The 15,371-nt window shown below is 35.0% G+C and overlaps 1 protein-coding gene across 3 annotated transcripts in view; it reads left to right on the forward strand.

Annotated features, from left to right (window-relative positions):
• ITSN1 (intersectin 1) overlaps nucleotides 1-15,371 on the forward strand; it is a 138,885-nt gene that overhangs the window by 56,125 nt on the left and 67,389 nt on the right. For all 3 annotated transcript variants that reach the window (XM_086764962.1, XM_086764955.1, XM_086764972.1), the window contains 8 exons: nucleotides 496-559; nucleotides 2,691-2,828; nucleotides 3,784-3,899; nucleotides 7,252-7,514; nucleotides 8,338-8,487; nucleotides 8,666-8,806; nucleotides 13,368-13,455; nucleotides 13,629-13,768. In XM_086764962.1, the coding sequence (XP_086621088.1) occupies nucleotides 496-559; nucleotides 2,691-2,828; nucleotides 3,784-3,899; nucleotides 7,252-7,514; nucleotides 8,338-8,487; nucleotides 8,666-8,806; nucleotides 13,368-13,455; nucleotides 13,629-13,768 (1,100 nt within the window). The remainder of the gene's footprint in view (nucleotides 1-495; nucleotides 560-2,690; nucleotides 2,829-3,783; nucleotides 3,900-7,251; nucleotides 7,515-8,337; nucleotides 8,488-8,665; nucleotides 8,807-13,367; nucleotides 13,456-13,628; nucleotides 13,769-15,371) is intronic.

Genomic DNA, 15,371 nt, shown 5'->3' on the forward strand with positions numbered 1-15,371 from the left:
CTTGTTTAGGAGCAAATATTCATCATATCTGGGATCATGTTATCACTTTCTTTCCTTTATTTTCTGCAAAGTAAGTTGACACTGGGAAATTATTCTTGGAAAGGATTCAGTAGGTTATGTGAAAACTTTTGCAGTTATTCACAGTATTCAGCTCATCTGCTGATGAGGGTGCTTATCCAATTTTAGTAAGAAAGTAGAATGGTACACTGGCTTTGTTTTACTAGTTCTGGGAGCATATCTTTGCCTTTCATAGCTTAAAAAAAAAATCTGAGTGATTGTTATGGAGAACAGAAGATTTATACATTTTTTAAAATATATTTTCTTTCATGGGGAGTGTCTAGGGATAGTCCTATGTATAGCCTGTTCATGCTGATAACATCTCTTCAATGTTACCTGTTCCTAACTAAGCTCTACTTGTGTAATAGCTATACTTGGTAATGCAAGACAAGGAGAAAGTTGCTTAATTGTTTGTTAATCTTTGTTTCACTTTGTTAGGTCCACAAGCAAGAACCATTCTTATGCAGTCAAGTTTACCCCAGGCTCAGCTGGCTACAATATGGTAAAAAATAAATCTATTAATTCCTACCAAACTGGAAACCGTATTTAAACTTCTATACTATATACTGGGTTTTTCTCACTTTTCAATCTCCCTCCACTCATGAATCATTATACATTGCTCTTTTTAATGTTTAACTTTATAAAACAAAACCTGCACTCCTATGCTTATATTAATATTCCCTCACAAAAGTGAAAAAGAGCATCTTTTATGCTATGAACTTAGATGTTTTGTAAGTTGGGTTTCAATTATGGGTGTTTAGGCAGATCTCCTATGTCTTCCACATCCCTGGCTATATGTGATAAAGGACCAGTGAAACCTACACATTTGCACAGGTAGTACAAAAGGAAGCTTAATCCAGAACTAAACTTAAAGTAATGTATTTTAAAAGGATTTGTCTTGGCTTCTCTTTTTCCTTTCAACTTCCTGATTGCTTAAGTTTATTGTGTTCTTACTGTCACATGGGTTAGCCTGTCTCCTCCCATATACTTTGGAAGGTCATACTTTGCTATGTACTGTGTAACGTTTCAGCTTTATGACTTCGGTAGTGCTTGGTTATTGTTGATTTATTATCATCTTTGGTGACTTCTCAAATGGCCTTCATGCTGCTTCTGTATACTTTTAATCTCCAGTTGCCTTCTGCAAGTTATTTCTGATTAACTTCTATACTTCATAAGTCTTTGCTTGAAAACCATTGTCAGCTCCCTAACCCACCTGACTTCTGCATGAGGATCTCAACTGTGTTGTCACTCTAACGTGGTGGTTCAATTTTGCTTGCTTTCTTTGCTAAGCACTGATGTTTCTGTTAAATCTTAAAGAGCACACTCACCTTCTCTGTTTCCTAACAAAGCTACTATAAGGAAAAAAAAAAAATCAACCCAATCAGCCAAGAGATGATTAGCCAAAAAATACTCTGCTTGTGGCCAGCGCTTAAGTAGATTGTGTGGGCAGGGGAATGACGTCAGTGTACTCTGCATTCTAAACATAACTCTTAATATTTGACATTCAAAACTGCCAAGTCTATTGAGATAAGGAATGGATTTTACAGCTTTTGTTGTCAGAAGTATTGCTCGCTTTCCTAATACTTACTCTCCGACACTGGAACTGCTCTTGCTGTTCTCTGGGGCAAGATTTGTCGGTCTGTACTGGGAGTGGATTCACTGAGTCATAGACACGCAAAGTGAAGTACAGATGTGCAGTGTGTCAGCTGTTCTGTAGCAGCTGTTTTGGTATTTCCATAACAAAGATGTGGACCAAGACTGTTAGGATAGCTGATCAATTACATCCTTGCATGCTAGATTTTTGTTCTACTGGCTTGTTCTTGTGCCTCAGCCTGAGGAGTTCAGTAACAAAAGCATGGATCAAATGAGGCTATAATTGTATTCCAAACTTAAATCCTATAGGCAAAGTACTGTACCTTGAGACATCAAAAGAATGTATCAGTTGCTTACCTTTGATTTTCACAGTATCATGGGAGATTTTACTGGATTATTAGAATGCAGTATGCTAAAGAGACAAAGCTAATGTTTAGACTGTTAAATTTTATCCATTGCCATCTTAATATGAGTAAAACCATTTTGTACATCTATTGGAGTGCTGCTTTTAGGCCATCCAGAGGTTACTCCATAATTTTTAATATGTGCATAATGCTAAAATATTTTTGAGCTTGTCAGGGCTAGAATGTTAATGCCTTTGATTTTAATGTTAATGTGTGCTCTGGAATGTGAGATAGGAGCCTCCAGGGAAGGAGGAGACCAAGCCAAAAAGTTCTACCAAACATCTGAGGTTATTCTTTTCTAAATGATACTATGTAGTCGATGTTCACAAGGTGTTCAAGAAAACTCCATTGATTAACATTACTTATATAATAGCATATGGTACAGGCAGCACTCAAAGAGAAAGTGAAGCAGAAGCCATGGCTGTAAGGATGGTTTCTAGGCAGACAGGCGTGAGAAATGTGGGAAATAGTGAAGCAGTTGGGTTTTGCTTTTTATTTGTTTTAAAGAAACAAAGTAGTGTGAAAAAATAGTGAAAAATTGAATTAATTTGGAACTGAATACATTAAAACTATGCTTTTTAACAGTGATTTTTAATCTCTAAGAATGTTCTTACTTTGTACCTTTCCTTTAAAAAGGAATCTTTCAGATATCGATCAAGATGGAAAACTTACAGCCGAAGAGTTTATTCTGGCTATGCACTTAATTGATGTAGCTATGTCTGGTCAGCCGCTGCCACCTGTACTGCCTCCAGAGTATATTCCACCTTCATTTAGGTAACTGATTATAATTCTGGAATCTCACTCCTAAATTTTTATTTCTTTTAGGAAAGCTGTCCTATGAGCGTAAAGCACAAGAGATTGAAAAGTAATGCCCTTCCTTTTTGTACTGCATCTGTGGCACAGAGTGCCTTCTCACTGGGAAATGGTTGTCTAGCTTTTTGGGGTTTATTACAAGTACTGGATGCTGGAAGTAGCAAGAATTCCTTATGTGAACAGTTTTGGTCTATCTTCTATGCTAGCCTACCTTGCAAAACTTACTCAGTCTGGCCATATGAATTTAAAGTGTTTTAATACAAGCTTATACTTCTGTAGAGCAAATGGGAAGTATGGGAATTCAAAGCATGCCATGAAGTTACACTGTAGCAAATTCAGAAGTCTTTTGATACAGTTGTATCTGTGAATAGTAGTGTTGAGTCATTACTTTTGTTTCTCTGTTTCACTTGTTTTCTGCGGAGGATTGGGTGGAAATAAGTAACAGCAATGGAAATAAATATTTGCATAGAGTCATAGCTTCATATTCTTTAAGTATCTTCCTGTAGATTACAATTTTTTTGTTTATTCTGTGTGGGGTCTTGTTTTTATGTTGACTATAGTGAGCTCTTCCTCCGTCTTTTCAACTTTTGCTATAGTTTAAGTCAGTATTTCCCCAACTTCAGACTGGTACCAAGTAAGATCTTGGGGACAGGGTTGCACACATCTCTAAATTGCATGGTGCTGTGAACTTTGAACTAGGTTTCTCAGTTCACCAGTGTGTACTGTTGGGAGTCTGGAGGATACTGTTATCTTACTGGCAGCAGCTGAATAAAATCCTCTGGGCAATGCTGAGGGAACATAAAATATCATTAAACATTGTGTCTTTGCGTTTAATTAATGATTTCATCATTAAATCATAAATAAATTTGGCAGACAGGTTCTTTTAAGCAACCTGGAATTATAATTTTATTGACAGAAGAGTACGCTCTGGCAGTGGCATATCTGCTGGCAGTTCCGTGTCTGTAGACCAAAGGTTACCAGAAGAACCAGCATTAGAAGAAGATCAGCAGCAACTGGAAAAGAAATTACCAGGTGAGCAAGCAAAACCAGACATGTATTATGTGCTGTTGTCAGAGAGGTGTTATCGTCAGGTTATATGCTGTGAAGTTATAAAGACTTACTAAGAAATGTTTTATTTCCAGATCAGTTTGTGACATGTCAGCGGCATAACCAAGACGTTACTTGGTTCAGTTAATTCCTGTCTGTTGCATGATCCTTTGTGTTCGTGAGAGTGAAGACATGAACAACTTTCAGGCTGCTTATCTTACGTACTCTCAACAAAGGCAGCACTTTGCAGCCCTATTGTAGGACTGCAATGAAAACTTTTTTAGTGCTTCCATATTCTGACTTAAATGTAGTGTAGTTTGGCTTATGTACTTTTCAAAAGATCACAGTATACATAGAGAGGTCTGTTTATTGTAGTCTGTGTACCACGGGCTTCTTTGTACAAGCTTTAGCAGCTCTATTTTTGAGAAAGTAAAAGAAAAAAAAGAAAGGGGAAAAAAATGTAGAAAGCCTCCTAGATGCTAAATGGCTAAATGTTAGGAAACATCTTACCACTTCTGATCGTCCCCTCACTCTTCTTCATACTTTCTCTGCATTTGCTCTATTTTATTCTAGGATGACCAGAATGTCACACAGTTGAAGATATAGCAACATGACAGATTTATAGGGTGCCATAATAATGCTTTTCTCTTTTGTTTTAAATTGTTTTTCTTCTTTTTTTTTTTTTAATTGATTCCTTAACGCTCTGTTGCCTCTTTGATCACAGCTTAGGTCCAAGTCAATGTTTTAGAAGACTTTCCACAGTAATGCTAGCATCTTTCAAGGAATCTGTTAATCATTTTAGAGTTCATGACAACGTGTGTTTAGAATTATTTTTATTTCCCATGTGCACTGCTCTGTATTCATTAACATTTGAATTTCCTCTGCTTCTTCATTGCCAGATCACTCAGTTTTGTGAGATTCCTTTAAAGCTCTTTGGAGTCAGGTTTTTATTTTTATAGTGTGACTTTCTGGCATCGTCTCCAGAAGCTGTCTTGTTACTTTTCAGTCTCTTCCAGATCATTTTTGCACACTGAACAGCAAAATTGCTTCTAAAGATCTTTGAAGGAGGCTACTGAGAATTTTTCTGTCATTGTGAAAGTTGGTAATTTATTTCACTGCTTAATTCTAATTTTTTAACTGTTTGTTAGTTCCCAAGGACTTTTTCTCTTTCCATACCAGGTTAGTTCAGGGGGTCTGTATGTGAGCAATTCAGATACAACTCTTGTCTTTGCTTTATAACTAAGTGCTGTCAGCAGTCTGATAGGTAATTTGTGGCTATAGGAAGATGAAGGGAGATAGCAGGCACTGCTGAAGCAGACCTAACTGAGGTCTCACAATGAAATGTTTGGTCACACGTGAGATATGACTGTACTGTATTGGATCTGTGAGGTCTAAGTCTTGTGTCTCTGGAATCAGAGGATTTTGGTATGCAGTTTGTAGTGTCAAGAAGGTCAACCACTGTCTTGGTTTAGTTTCTTTATTAGACTTCAAAATCATGCAAGCATTCTTCCATTGACCTGATCTTCTTGTTCAAATTACTTATTGATACAATTGAGTCTGTTAGACTTGAGGCAGATCTTTCCTGCATTGGTTTATCCATGGTATCATGTTTAGCCATGTGTACTGACTAACTCTGTCTATTTTAGCCTCTGCTACATTGCCCAGTGTGGCTGTAGGCTGATTTGTCTGTAGCTTCAGGATAGTTATACTATCTTTTCTTAAAGACTGATGTTGCACTTGTCATCTTCTAATCTTACAGCACTGATGTTGATTAAAGGATGGGTAGCACAGCACAGCGAGTAGTTCGTAAATTTTGTATTTGGATTAACATTATCTGGGTTTCGCAACCTGTTACTCTTTTTTTTTTTTTTTTTTTTTTCTTCTTTATTTCATTTTTGTCCTAAAGCATTTTGTCCCATTTCTGTTTTCAGTTCAAGGGGAACTAGAGTAAGTCTTTTACTGTATTTGATATTTTGATTTTCCATTATAAAGATTATGTATAATAGTGAATGTTGTCTTGCTTCTTTATTGGCTTTACTAACTCTGGCTAGGTGGTTTTTATTTTTCTTCTGAGGCATCTGAAAGAGTTTTTATTGTTGGCTTTTATAACCTTTTAGAAGCTTTCCCTTAAGCATAGTAACACAAGCCAATAGCTACTTATTTAATTTGCTAGAAGTTATTATCTTCTGTTTTCATACTCTGGATATGCTTTTGTTTTATCATCTCTGGTAGCTACCTTGATTTTACTAAGTAAAGTAAAAGTATATTAGCTTTTTGGGCAGCCATCTTAGAACCTGATGTTTCTTCTTAGTAGCATGTGTTTTCTGAGCCTTCAACATAGTATCTTAATGTTCATGGTACTTGCAAGCTTTTTGCTCTTCTACCTACTCCTTTTAACTGACTTTCTTGCTATAAATCTTCTTTTCTTTTCCTTTTTGCTTGGTTTCCTAAATTGCATTGTCTATCAGACTGTATCTTAATATTCTTTGAACCCAGTGACTAATTTAAACAAACTTGACAGAGTCAGACATCAAAGTGGTTAATTTTTTCCAAAGTTTTATGAAAATTGGTGATTGGCAACAGGAAAGGGGGCCAAACTTAGAAAAAGACATAAATTCAACTGGTTCAGCAGATGTCAGGCCAACATGTCAAACAGTTGGTGCATGCACACTATGAAGTAAATATGTGCTATCTCTTGACTTGATTTGCATTGTGAAATAATGTCAGGGAATCTGTGCTGGAACTGAGGTCATTCTTTTAGTACAGTGAGTAATGAGGATGTGAATTTGCAGAAATCCAGTATTCCTGAGTTTGACTGCTCAAGAGCTTAAGCAAGCCATTTATTTTCCTGACAGTAATGAGTAATCTTATAAGAATATCATTTTTAAATACATTCTGGTGATTTGCATAATGGCTTTTTGATAATATCACCAGCTGAATTCTTTGCCTTACTTGTAGTAATTGAGATGTTGGTTCTTTTGCTGCTTCTCTTATCAAATACATAGAGGAACTCCAGATCCTATGTCCACACAAAGGATTAGATGGTGAATGGATGGTCTAAATTATACCCACTTGCTGGGCTTTGTGGAGAAACCTAGAAGCCTGAGGAATGGGAACTGAAGTTCACACCTTGGTTTCCTAAGGATGTGAGTTTAAGTGGATCTAAAATATAAATGCTAATGATAAAACCTAGAATTACCTGTAGAGCTATGTTATCAGTAGTCGAGAGCTGTTGGAAGGTTGTTTCACTTTGATTCAGCATACATGGATTTTAATTTTTTTTAAAGTCAATAACAAAGTTTAATTGTCCTTTGCCTTGTGTTTCAACACATTGAAGTTACATTTGAAGATAAAAAACGTGAGAACTTTGAACGTGGCAATCTAGAACTTGAAAAACGGAGGCAGGCTCTTCTGGAACAGCAACGCAAGGAACAAGAGCGTCTAGCACAGCTGGAACGGGCAGAGCAGGAAAGGAAAGAACGTGAGCGGCAGGAGCAAGAACGTAAAAGACAACTGGAGCTAGAAAAACAGTTGGAAAAACAACGGGAATTGGAACGGCAGAGAGAGGAGGAAAGGAGGAAAGAAATAGAAAGAAGAGAGGTAATGAATTGGATTAAAGGAAGGTGGTTATGTCACTGGCAGCTGTGTATGATTAGAAAAAGATGTAATGTGTACACTAAATATTTTGCTGTCATTTTAAGTAAGCAAACATTTAAAGATTGAACTTAAATTTCTGGGTTTTTGAAGGTAAGGAGAGAGTCAGTTATCTCTTTATTTTTTCATGTGAAATGAATGGACGAGACTTTTAGATCTAGGACAATCTACTCCTAACCTCTGACTTCTTTAAAAATAATTATTATTATTATTTTCTTTGGTATAAAGAGATACTAGAATGAATGAAGAAAAACTTAGGGACATTGGTGGCATTAATGATTTTTCTGTGATGAGTTAATTTGTTAAAGGAAACACAAGCTGGTTAACTTTAAACTATTATTTTCTCACATTGCCAATTAATGATGCATTCAGTGCAGTAGCATTTGACTGTTCTTTGCAAAGCTGCAGAACGTTTAATGTTGGAGGTCGGAGAGAGAGTTGCTGCTATCCTGGAGAGTTCTTGAATGTGAAACAACTTATTAAACCAGAAAATTGTATCTTAAGGAACTGATTGAAATGGAGTGATACACTGTTTAGTCACCTGTCTGCTATACACTGAAGCCCCATTTCACCAGTGCTCTCAAGTGAGCATTTAAACAATTGTGCGATTTGTGTGCTTAGAGGCACATATTTAGTCCACAGTTTAGCAGTGTATTTGTATGAATGTTTTAATTGCGCATTAGAATATGAATATCAGCAGTTAGAACTGTTCATCAAAATAGATGTTTCATCTTTTTTTAAATGTATTTAAAAAAAAAAAATCCTACAGGCTGCAAAACGGGAACTTGAGAGGCAACGGCAACTTGAGTGGGAGCGTAATCGTCGGCAAGAGCTACTAAATCAAAGAAACAAAGAACAAGAGGACATAGTTGTTCTAAAAGCAAAGAAGAAGACCTTAGAATTTGAGCTGGAAGCTCTAGTAAGTCATTGTATTGCAGATAAAACACACAAGTGTAGTACGGACTGTGATATAACCATGTTTGTTTTCTGTAATTTCAACTTAAAATATGGAATAAAAGTACTTTTTAGATCCCAACTTGCATGACAAAGCATTCTAGTAAAAAAAAAAAAAGTATTTTTCTTTTTTTTTTCTGAAGAATGATAAAAAAAATCAATTGGAGGGAAAGCTTCAGGATATCAGATGTCGCCTGTCTACCCAAAGACAAGAAATTGAAAGTACAAATAAATCTAGAGAACTAAGAATTGCAGAAATTACCCATTTGCAACAGCAGCTACAGGTGAGAAAACATTCTCTAATTTTGTTCTTAGCTATGCATTTTGATCTCCTCAACTGCATCAATAATATCCTAAGCAAACTTGCCACAATATATGATGTGTTGTTCCTTGTACATGAGGATTTACTGTAGACAACTTGTCATTCTTTTAAGTGAATGCTCTTCAGATGTGTCTTGGATTTGCTTCCTACACTTGAAGGTGTGTCTGTGATTATCATTTCATCCTGATGGAATCCTGTTGTGGCGAGCAGTAAATAAATTGTTTGGCTGAAGATTTTAGAGTTTTGGGGGATGAGGAAAATGAAATTTTACGGCATGTATTTCTGTTGGCCGTGATTGCTGTTTGTGTGCTGAAAGAAAGAATTGACTTCAGTGAAGTGGCTTCTTGATGATGCTTTTTTTTTTTTTTTTGAATTGTAAAATAATGAACTTTCAACATCGAAGTTACAGTTAAACCAGTTAGTTAGTTAGTTCTTGGTCTGATCCTAGCATTTGTCTTTTCTATGTCTCTATCTAAAAGTCTCTATCTAAAATTCTCTGTCAAATTAAAGATCAGATGGAGTCGATGTCTGCTTTGAGTGAAAGAATATTCTTTGCAATTTGTAAAGGTTTCTAGATGAGTTGTATTTGATTTAGGGATTTTTCTCTTTATTAAATATTTTATATTGCTTGAAATTAGTTCTTTGCCAGTAATGGGGCCCTCAGTGCTTTTCTACCACTACAAAGAGGATGTCACACTTATGTTGTGATGGCTTAGGTGTAAAACCTCTCTTAAAACCTAATCCTAGTGTTCCATTTCAACTTTCTAAGCATAATTAATGTAGTATATTCATTTGAACAAAACCAGAACTTGAAAGTTCGGGGTTTTTGTTTTATATATGAGTATTTCTTTGACTTTTTCTCTTCTTTCTTAAAAGATCTTACATTTCTATTGAAGTTTTGTGTACACCATTACACCTCTCACAAGACATCTTTCTCTTGGGAGTAGCTTGTTATAAAGAGTATAATTTAGGGATCATATTCTTGCACAGTGTTTGCATCCACTTGATGCAAGCAGTAGCAAACAAGAAATGCTACTAAGGGAAGCTTTATGACATAAACAACTGCCGTAGTTAGGATTGAAAAAGTTCTTCTCTCTTCAATGAAATAATCCTGTATTGCAACTGAAAATGAAGTCAAACAGCATTGAATCAAGTGTAGGAAATTGTTACTTAACAGTACTGGCTCAAAGAGACAAAAATCTGACTATGCTTGATGAAATACATGGGAAAGTCTCCATTTGCCCTAATAAGTTAAAGACTACTGATCTTATGTGCACAGCCAGTTTCCATATGAAAGCAACAACCACTTGAATTTCCCTCTCACACTTCTCTTCCAAAAGCTTTCCACAGAAATGATCTAAGGTTCTGTAACTCACCTCAGAAGAAGCTAAGCTGCTACATAGCCATTGATAGATAAATGCTATATAAACAAATTGAATGGAATTAATATCCTACTTCCATATGTCATTTCTGTTAACTTGGTAAGTTTTACTCAGCCTCTGGAGTCAGAGAATATAAAGTATCTCTTTGTTTTTGTCTTAACATAACAAATTAGGAAGGAAAAAAATGGTATGTTACAGTAAAAATCTGCAAGTCATTTATGTTATAGTAAAGACCAATATGCTACAATTGGGATAGGGGCCCATTATAACAGACATTGTTTAAAACCATGAGAAAATGTCATTATTATCAAGAACTTGGAATGAGCTTCCACGGATGAGTAGAATAAATGGAAGTTGGAGAAGGAAGGAAAAAAATGGGAAACCAGCATTATTGGAAAACAACTAATGAAAAAGTTAATCTATCTACAAGTAGATGTGGTGAAGTAGCTTATTAAAAAGTGCTAGATGAACAAGGGACAGTGTTCTCTTTAGACTCATTAACAGTTCTTTAAATTTTTTAATTATGTTCTTGGCTGATCATAGATGTGATTTCTTTACCTACAGCTTTTATACATTGTTTTTAACTATATCACTATGAAAGGAAAAGTTAGGGAGGGCAGAGGGATTCTTCACCGTCCTAACATTTAGTTTGTGCTTCTTATTACTCTTATTACTCAATCGCAATGGTTACAAAGCAGACTACTTTTTTTTTTTTGTCTTCAGTATTTTGACACCACTCTGAAATTTTATTGAGATGTCTGTCAAAGTACAATGAATTTTGCACAGTTGTCTACATTTTACACTTGTGTTGGAATCATTACAATATTAGTAGTGATTTTTTTTACCGTCTCTGGTTATTGTAATTGGTACTGGATGGTATGTATCGAGCAGCTTAGTTTAATGCCTATTCACTTTCTAAATTCCTTGGGTCACAATGACTGTAAGACCACTTCTATAATGAAAATCATGCTTGTCTTTTTGTTGGATTTTTGTTTTTGAGATGTTTGGTTTTTTTTACATTGACAGCAATAGCTGTGACTTTGTGGTATTATCCTCTCTCAGGTGAACATTGATCTCTACCACTAATATTTCAGTTAGTGTCACTTGAGGGATTTATCACACTTGTGATCCTAGAAAGAAGTGTCAGTAGTTAGTAGAAAGGCCAGATTTTATCTGAGGAGAACATAAGAGTTGATAGCTTTTTCCTGGAAAAAAAAGATGAGTTTCTTAAATATCCTTTAAATTTTACTGTCTAATTTGTAGAGGAAAGTCTAAAGCAGTAAGTGACATTTTTAAAAAAGAGATTTTGATCCTCTGAACTCTACAATAGATTAAAAAGTCAATATTTTCAATTATCTTAGTAGGATATTATATCTTCACCTGGAAATAGTTTAATACATCTGACACACACTACAGAAAGATGAGTTAATTCAAAGGAGTAATTATTATTCAACCTATTAATTAGTTTCAAGATGGAGTTTGATTAACCGTGTAGAAGAAATTGTGTAATAGTCCTGGGTGATGAAAATCTGTGCTAGTTATGAGTCTGTATCTGGCAGAGTGGTATTTCCTCAGGTATTTGGAAAGATACTCCCTTCCAAACACCTTAACTGTATACTTGTGAACCATGTTTATACTGTCTGCAGGGCTTCTGCCAGTTTATCTGAATTCTGATACTGTGTGAATACATAAAGCACTTGATTCTGCTCTGCTGTCTAAGTATGTTTTCTGGAACAGAGATTATAGTCTGTGATCATTGCATAATCATAAGACCTGAGCTGTACACTGCGGAGGCCCAATCAAAGACTGCCATGAGTTAAGTGGGACAACTACAAAGCCATGTCAGTACGGTCAACCTTTATGTTCTTGTAAAAACTACTGAAAACTTTTAATGGGACTAACTCTGGTATTAAGCAGTGAGATTACATTTGTTCTTAGGACCATATTATGTCATTTGCAGTCCTTCATGACAAATTGAAATTGTCAGATGGTTGATTCCTGAAAAGCCTGCAATTCAAGAGAAACTTCTGAAGTAAATTACTTAGTTTGTCTGAAAGATGGAATGTTGACACTCGGATGCCTTTTATAAAATAAGCTGGTTCACATCATGCTTCTGTAATTCGTTTTGACAACTTGAAGTTGGAAGTCAAGGCTTCTAAAAAGTGTATGAAGTAGCACTTCATACTCCAAAAAGAGTAAGGATTATATAAGATATATATATGATCCACTGAAGGAGGAATTTCTCATCTGCAGAGTCGCCTGTAATATATCGGTGCACAATCCTACAACTGTGTGTTGAAATGGAAAGAGATCATAACTCACTTTCAAGAGTGCTAAATCAAGAGAATGCTCAAGTATTCTCGTCTAACAGATTTTGTGTTGCATAGCTTTTGTCCATAATTTATTCCTTTAAAGTGAAAGCCTTTATTATCTCTTCTTTACATAAACTGTAAATATTTGTCTTTCTGTTCCTGATCACAGTTAATATGAATTTCTTAAAATGAGAATTAAACTGTTAGTAAGTGCTTGTTTTAACATCTCCTGAAGTCTATCCTTGTCTTTTATCCCTGAATTTCAAGTAATTCCAGGCCAAGTTACCTATTCAATCAGAATTAATTGTCAAGTAATATGCTTAAATTTGATAAGCTCACTTTTCGGTATTGATAGAGAAATATCATAGAATCATAGAATGGTTAGGGTTGGAAGGGACCTTCAGTGGTCATCTTGTCCAACCCCCCTGCAAGGAGCAGGGACATCCCTGACTAGGTCAGGCTGCTCAGAGCCTCATCCAGCCTGGCCTTGAACGTTTCCAGAGATGGGGCCTCCACCACCTTTCTGGGCAACCTGTTCCAGTGTTCTATAACTCGCATCGTAAAAAATTTTTTCCTAATTTCTAATCTAAATCTACCCCCCTCTATTTTAAAACCATTACCTCTTGTCTGAGTCTGAGTGATAGTACCACAGAGATAGTGCTTGGATAATAATAAATAATTTAGTGAGAGAAAAACCAAAGAGTCATTTCAGAATAAATTAAAATGAGAAGTCTTATGGCTAGGGTCATCCATCACTCATCTTTTGTCTCTTTCTCTTCTTTTTTTTTTTTTTTTTTTTTTTTTTTTCTCCTTGTTATCCTCTATTCAGGAATCTCAGCAGATGCTTGGAAGGTTGATTCCTGAAAAGCAATTACTTAATGACCAATTAAAGCAAGTTCAACAGAACAGTTTGCACAGTAAGTGTATTTTTGTACATGTCTAAGTTTGTGTAGGGCATTATGCTGCATTGCACAGTGTATGCTGTAATTTCTTTTTTGTGTTGCAAGAGCCATGTTGAAAAATGTTACTTTCTGTGACCTAACATTCTCTGTGTAAGAAAATATTTATTTGAGACTATGTTTCAAAACAGGAGATTCTCTCCTTACTATCAAAAGAGCCTTAGAAGCCAAGGAACTAGCACGCCAACAGCTTCGAGACCAGCTGGATGAAGTAGAAAAAGAAACTAGATCTAAACTTCAGGAAATTGATATTTTCAATAATCAACTGAAGGTAATCCTAGGCTTTTTAACCTTTTCCTCTGAATGTTCAGTTAATTATTTTCAAACTTGGTTACAGAAAAATATATTGAACTAGAATGATTGATTTAGAATGTCAGTTTTGGGAACACTCTGAAATCTATAATTTTTTTTTTTTTAATTTTTTTTTATTTAAGAAAATATTACTTAGCATTGAGTTTGAATCAACATAATCTGGAGAATCTATTTAAGAATAAATTTGAGCTCTGGTTCCAGATCTGTGATTGCAAGTGTTAAACTGCCAGTTTCTGCCCTTTTGCATCCCAGTAGTAGAAGACTGTAGTAGAACAGCAAATCCACTGGAATCAGTACTTCAAATTCAAATCTTTGATAAAAAGACTCGATTTTCTACTGACATGCAGAATTTTTATCTGCTGTTTGTAAGCTCATATTTGTTCCTGAATGTAGTTGTCTGTTATTTGTGGTTTCATGCTTTATTGATCAGTCTTTTGTAAAAACTGTGTGCTTTTTTGTTTATTTCTGCACAAGAAAATTACAGAAATTGCATAAGTCAGTAGAGGAGGTCTTCTTCAGAGAAAGTTATAAATCAGTCTTCAGTTACAAACTTCTAGTAGAGTTCTTTTTTTCCCTTTTTCATAAAATATTTTAATGTTAAGGTAGTTTGCTTTTTCAAGTGATAGTTTCTCCTGAAAGCTGACTAGAAAAATACTCAGCTTCCTTCAAGACATAATAAATTGTTCTACAATATTTAGAAGGAAAAGCACAATGATAAATGCATTAATGTTTCTGTAGTTGTTTTGAAATTAGATCAACTATGATTACATCATGTGCTTTAGGATGGAAGACATGTTTGAAATTAAGCAACAAATAACTTGTTTTAATATTAAAATTACTAATAATTATAGGAAAAATTAAAAGCTGTAGACCATACCACTACCTCTTTCAACAGCAATTCAAAGATGACTCTCACACTTGTAGGCAGGGAGATAGAAAGAGTAAAATCTCAACAGAATATTGGCAATTTATTTTAAAAGAGAACAGAATAGTTTACCTCACTTGAATTTTCCTTATATATGCTTTTTGGACACATTGCTTTTTGGGTGATTCTTTTTTTTTTTTTTTTTAAATGGAGTCTTTTCAAAATATTTTAAATATTATAAATATGATCAAAGCATGTTCATTCTAAAATTGGTGTCAGCATTTGGCTTGATCATAAATGAGCTAAACAGTTTATAAATGGGTAGAGAGGTGAATAATCTTAGTCTTGTGACAGTAAAATTAAATTCAGTATTTTAAATATTGAAGGGCTCAACTTAACAAATAACAAGCTAATGATAATTAAAAATTGAAAATGCACATTAATCAAAGACATTAATTTATCAGAATGTCTGCCATCTATCCAATGTCTAATTGTAAACTATTTTGCAGTTTAATGGCAAAATTTATTTTTCAGTTCAAATCTTAGTATTTAGTTATCACTTTAAATGCTGAAAATTATTATGTGGACAGTTCTTCAGCAAGCTTCCTCTGAGGATATTGTATGCTTCATTTCATAATGTGTAGAACCAGTGGTTGACAGGGAGACCGCTTTTTGATGCTGTATGTTAGTATTTTTG

Source organism: Chlamydotis macqueenii, chromosome 1 (assembly GCF_036417535.1).
Source record: "Chlamydotis macqueenii isolate bChlMac1 chromosome 1, bChlMac1.mat, whole genome shotgun sequence".
Taxonomy (NCBI): Eukaryota; Metazoa; Chordata; class Aves; order Otidiformes; family Otididae; genus Chlamydotis; species Chlamydotis macqueenii.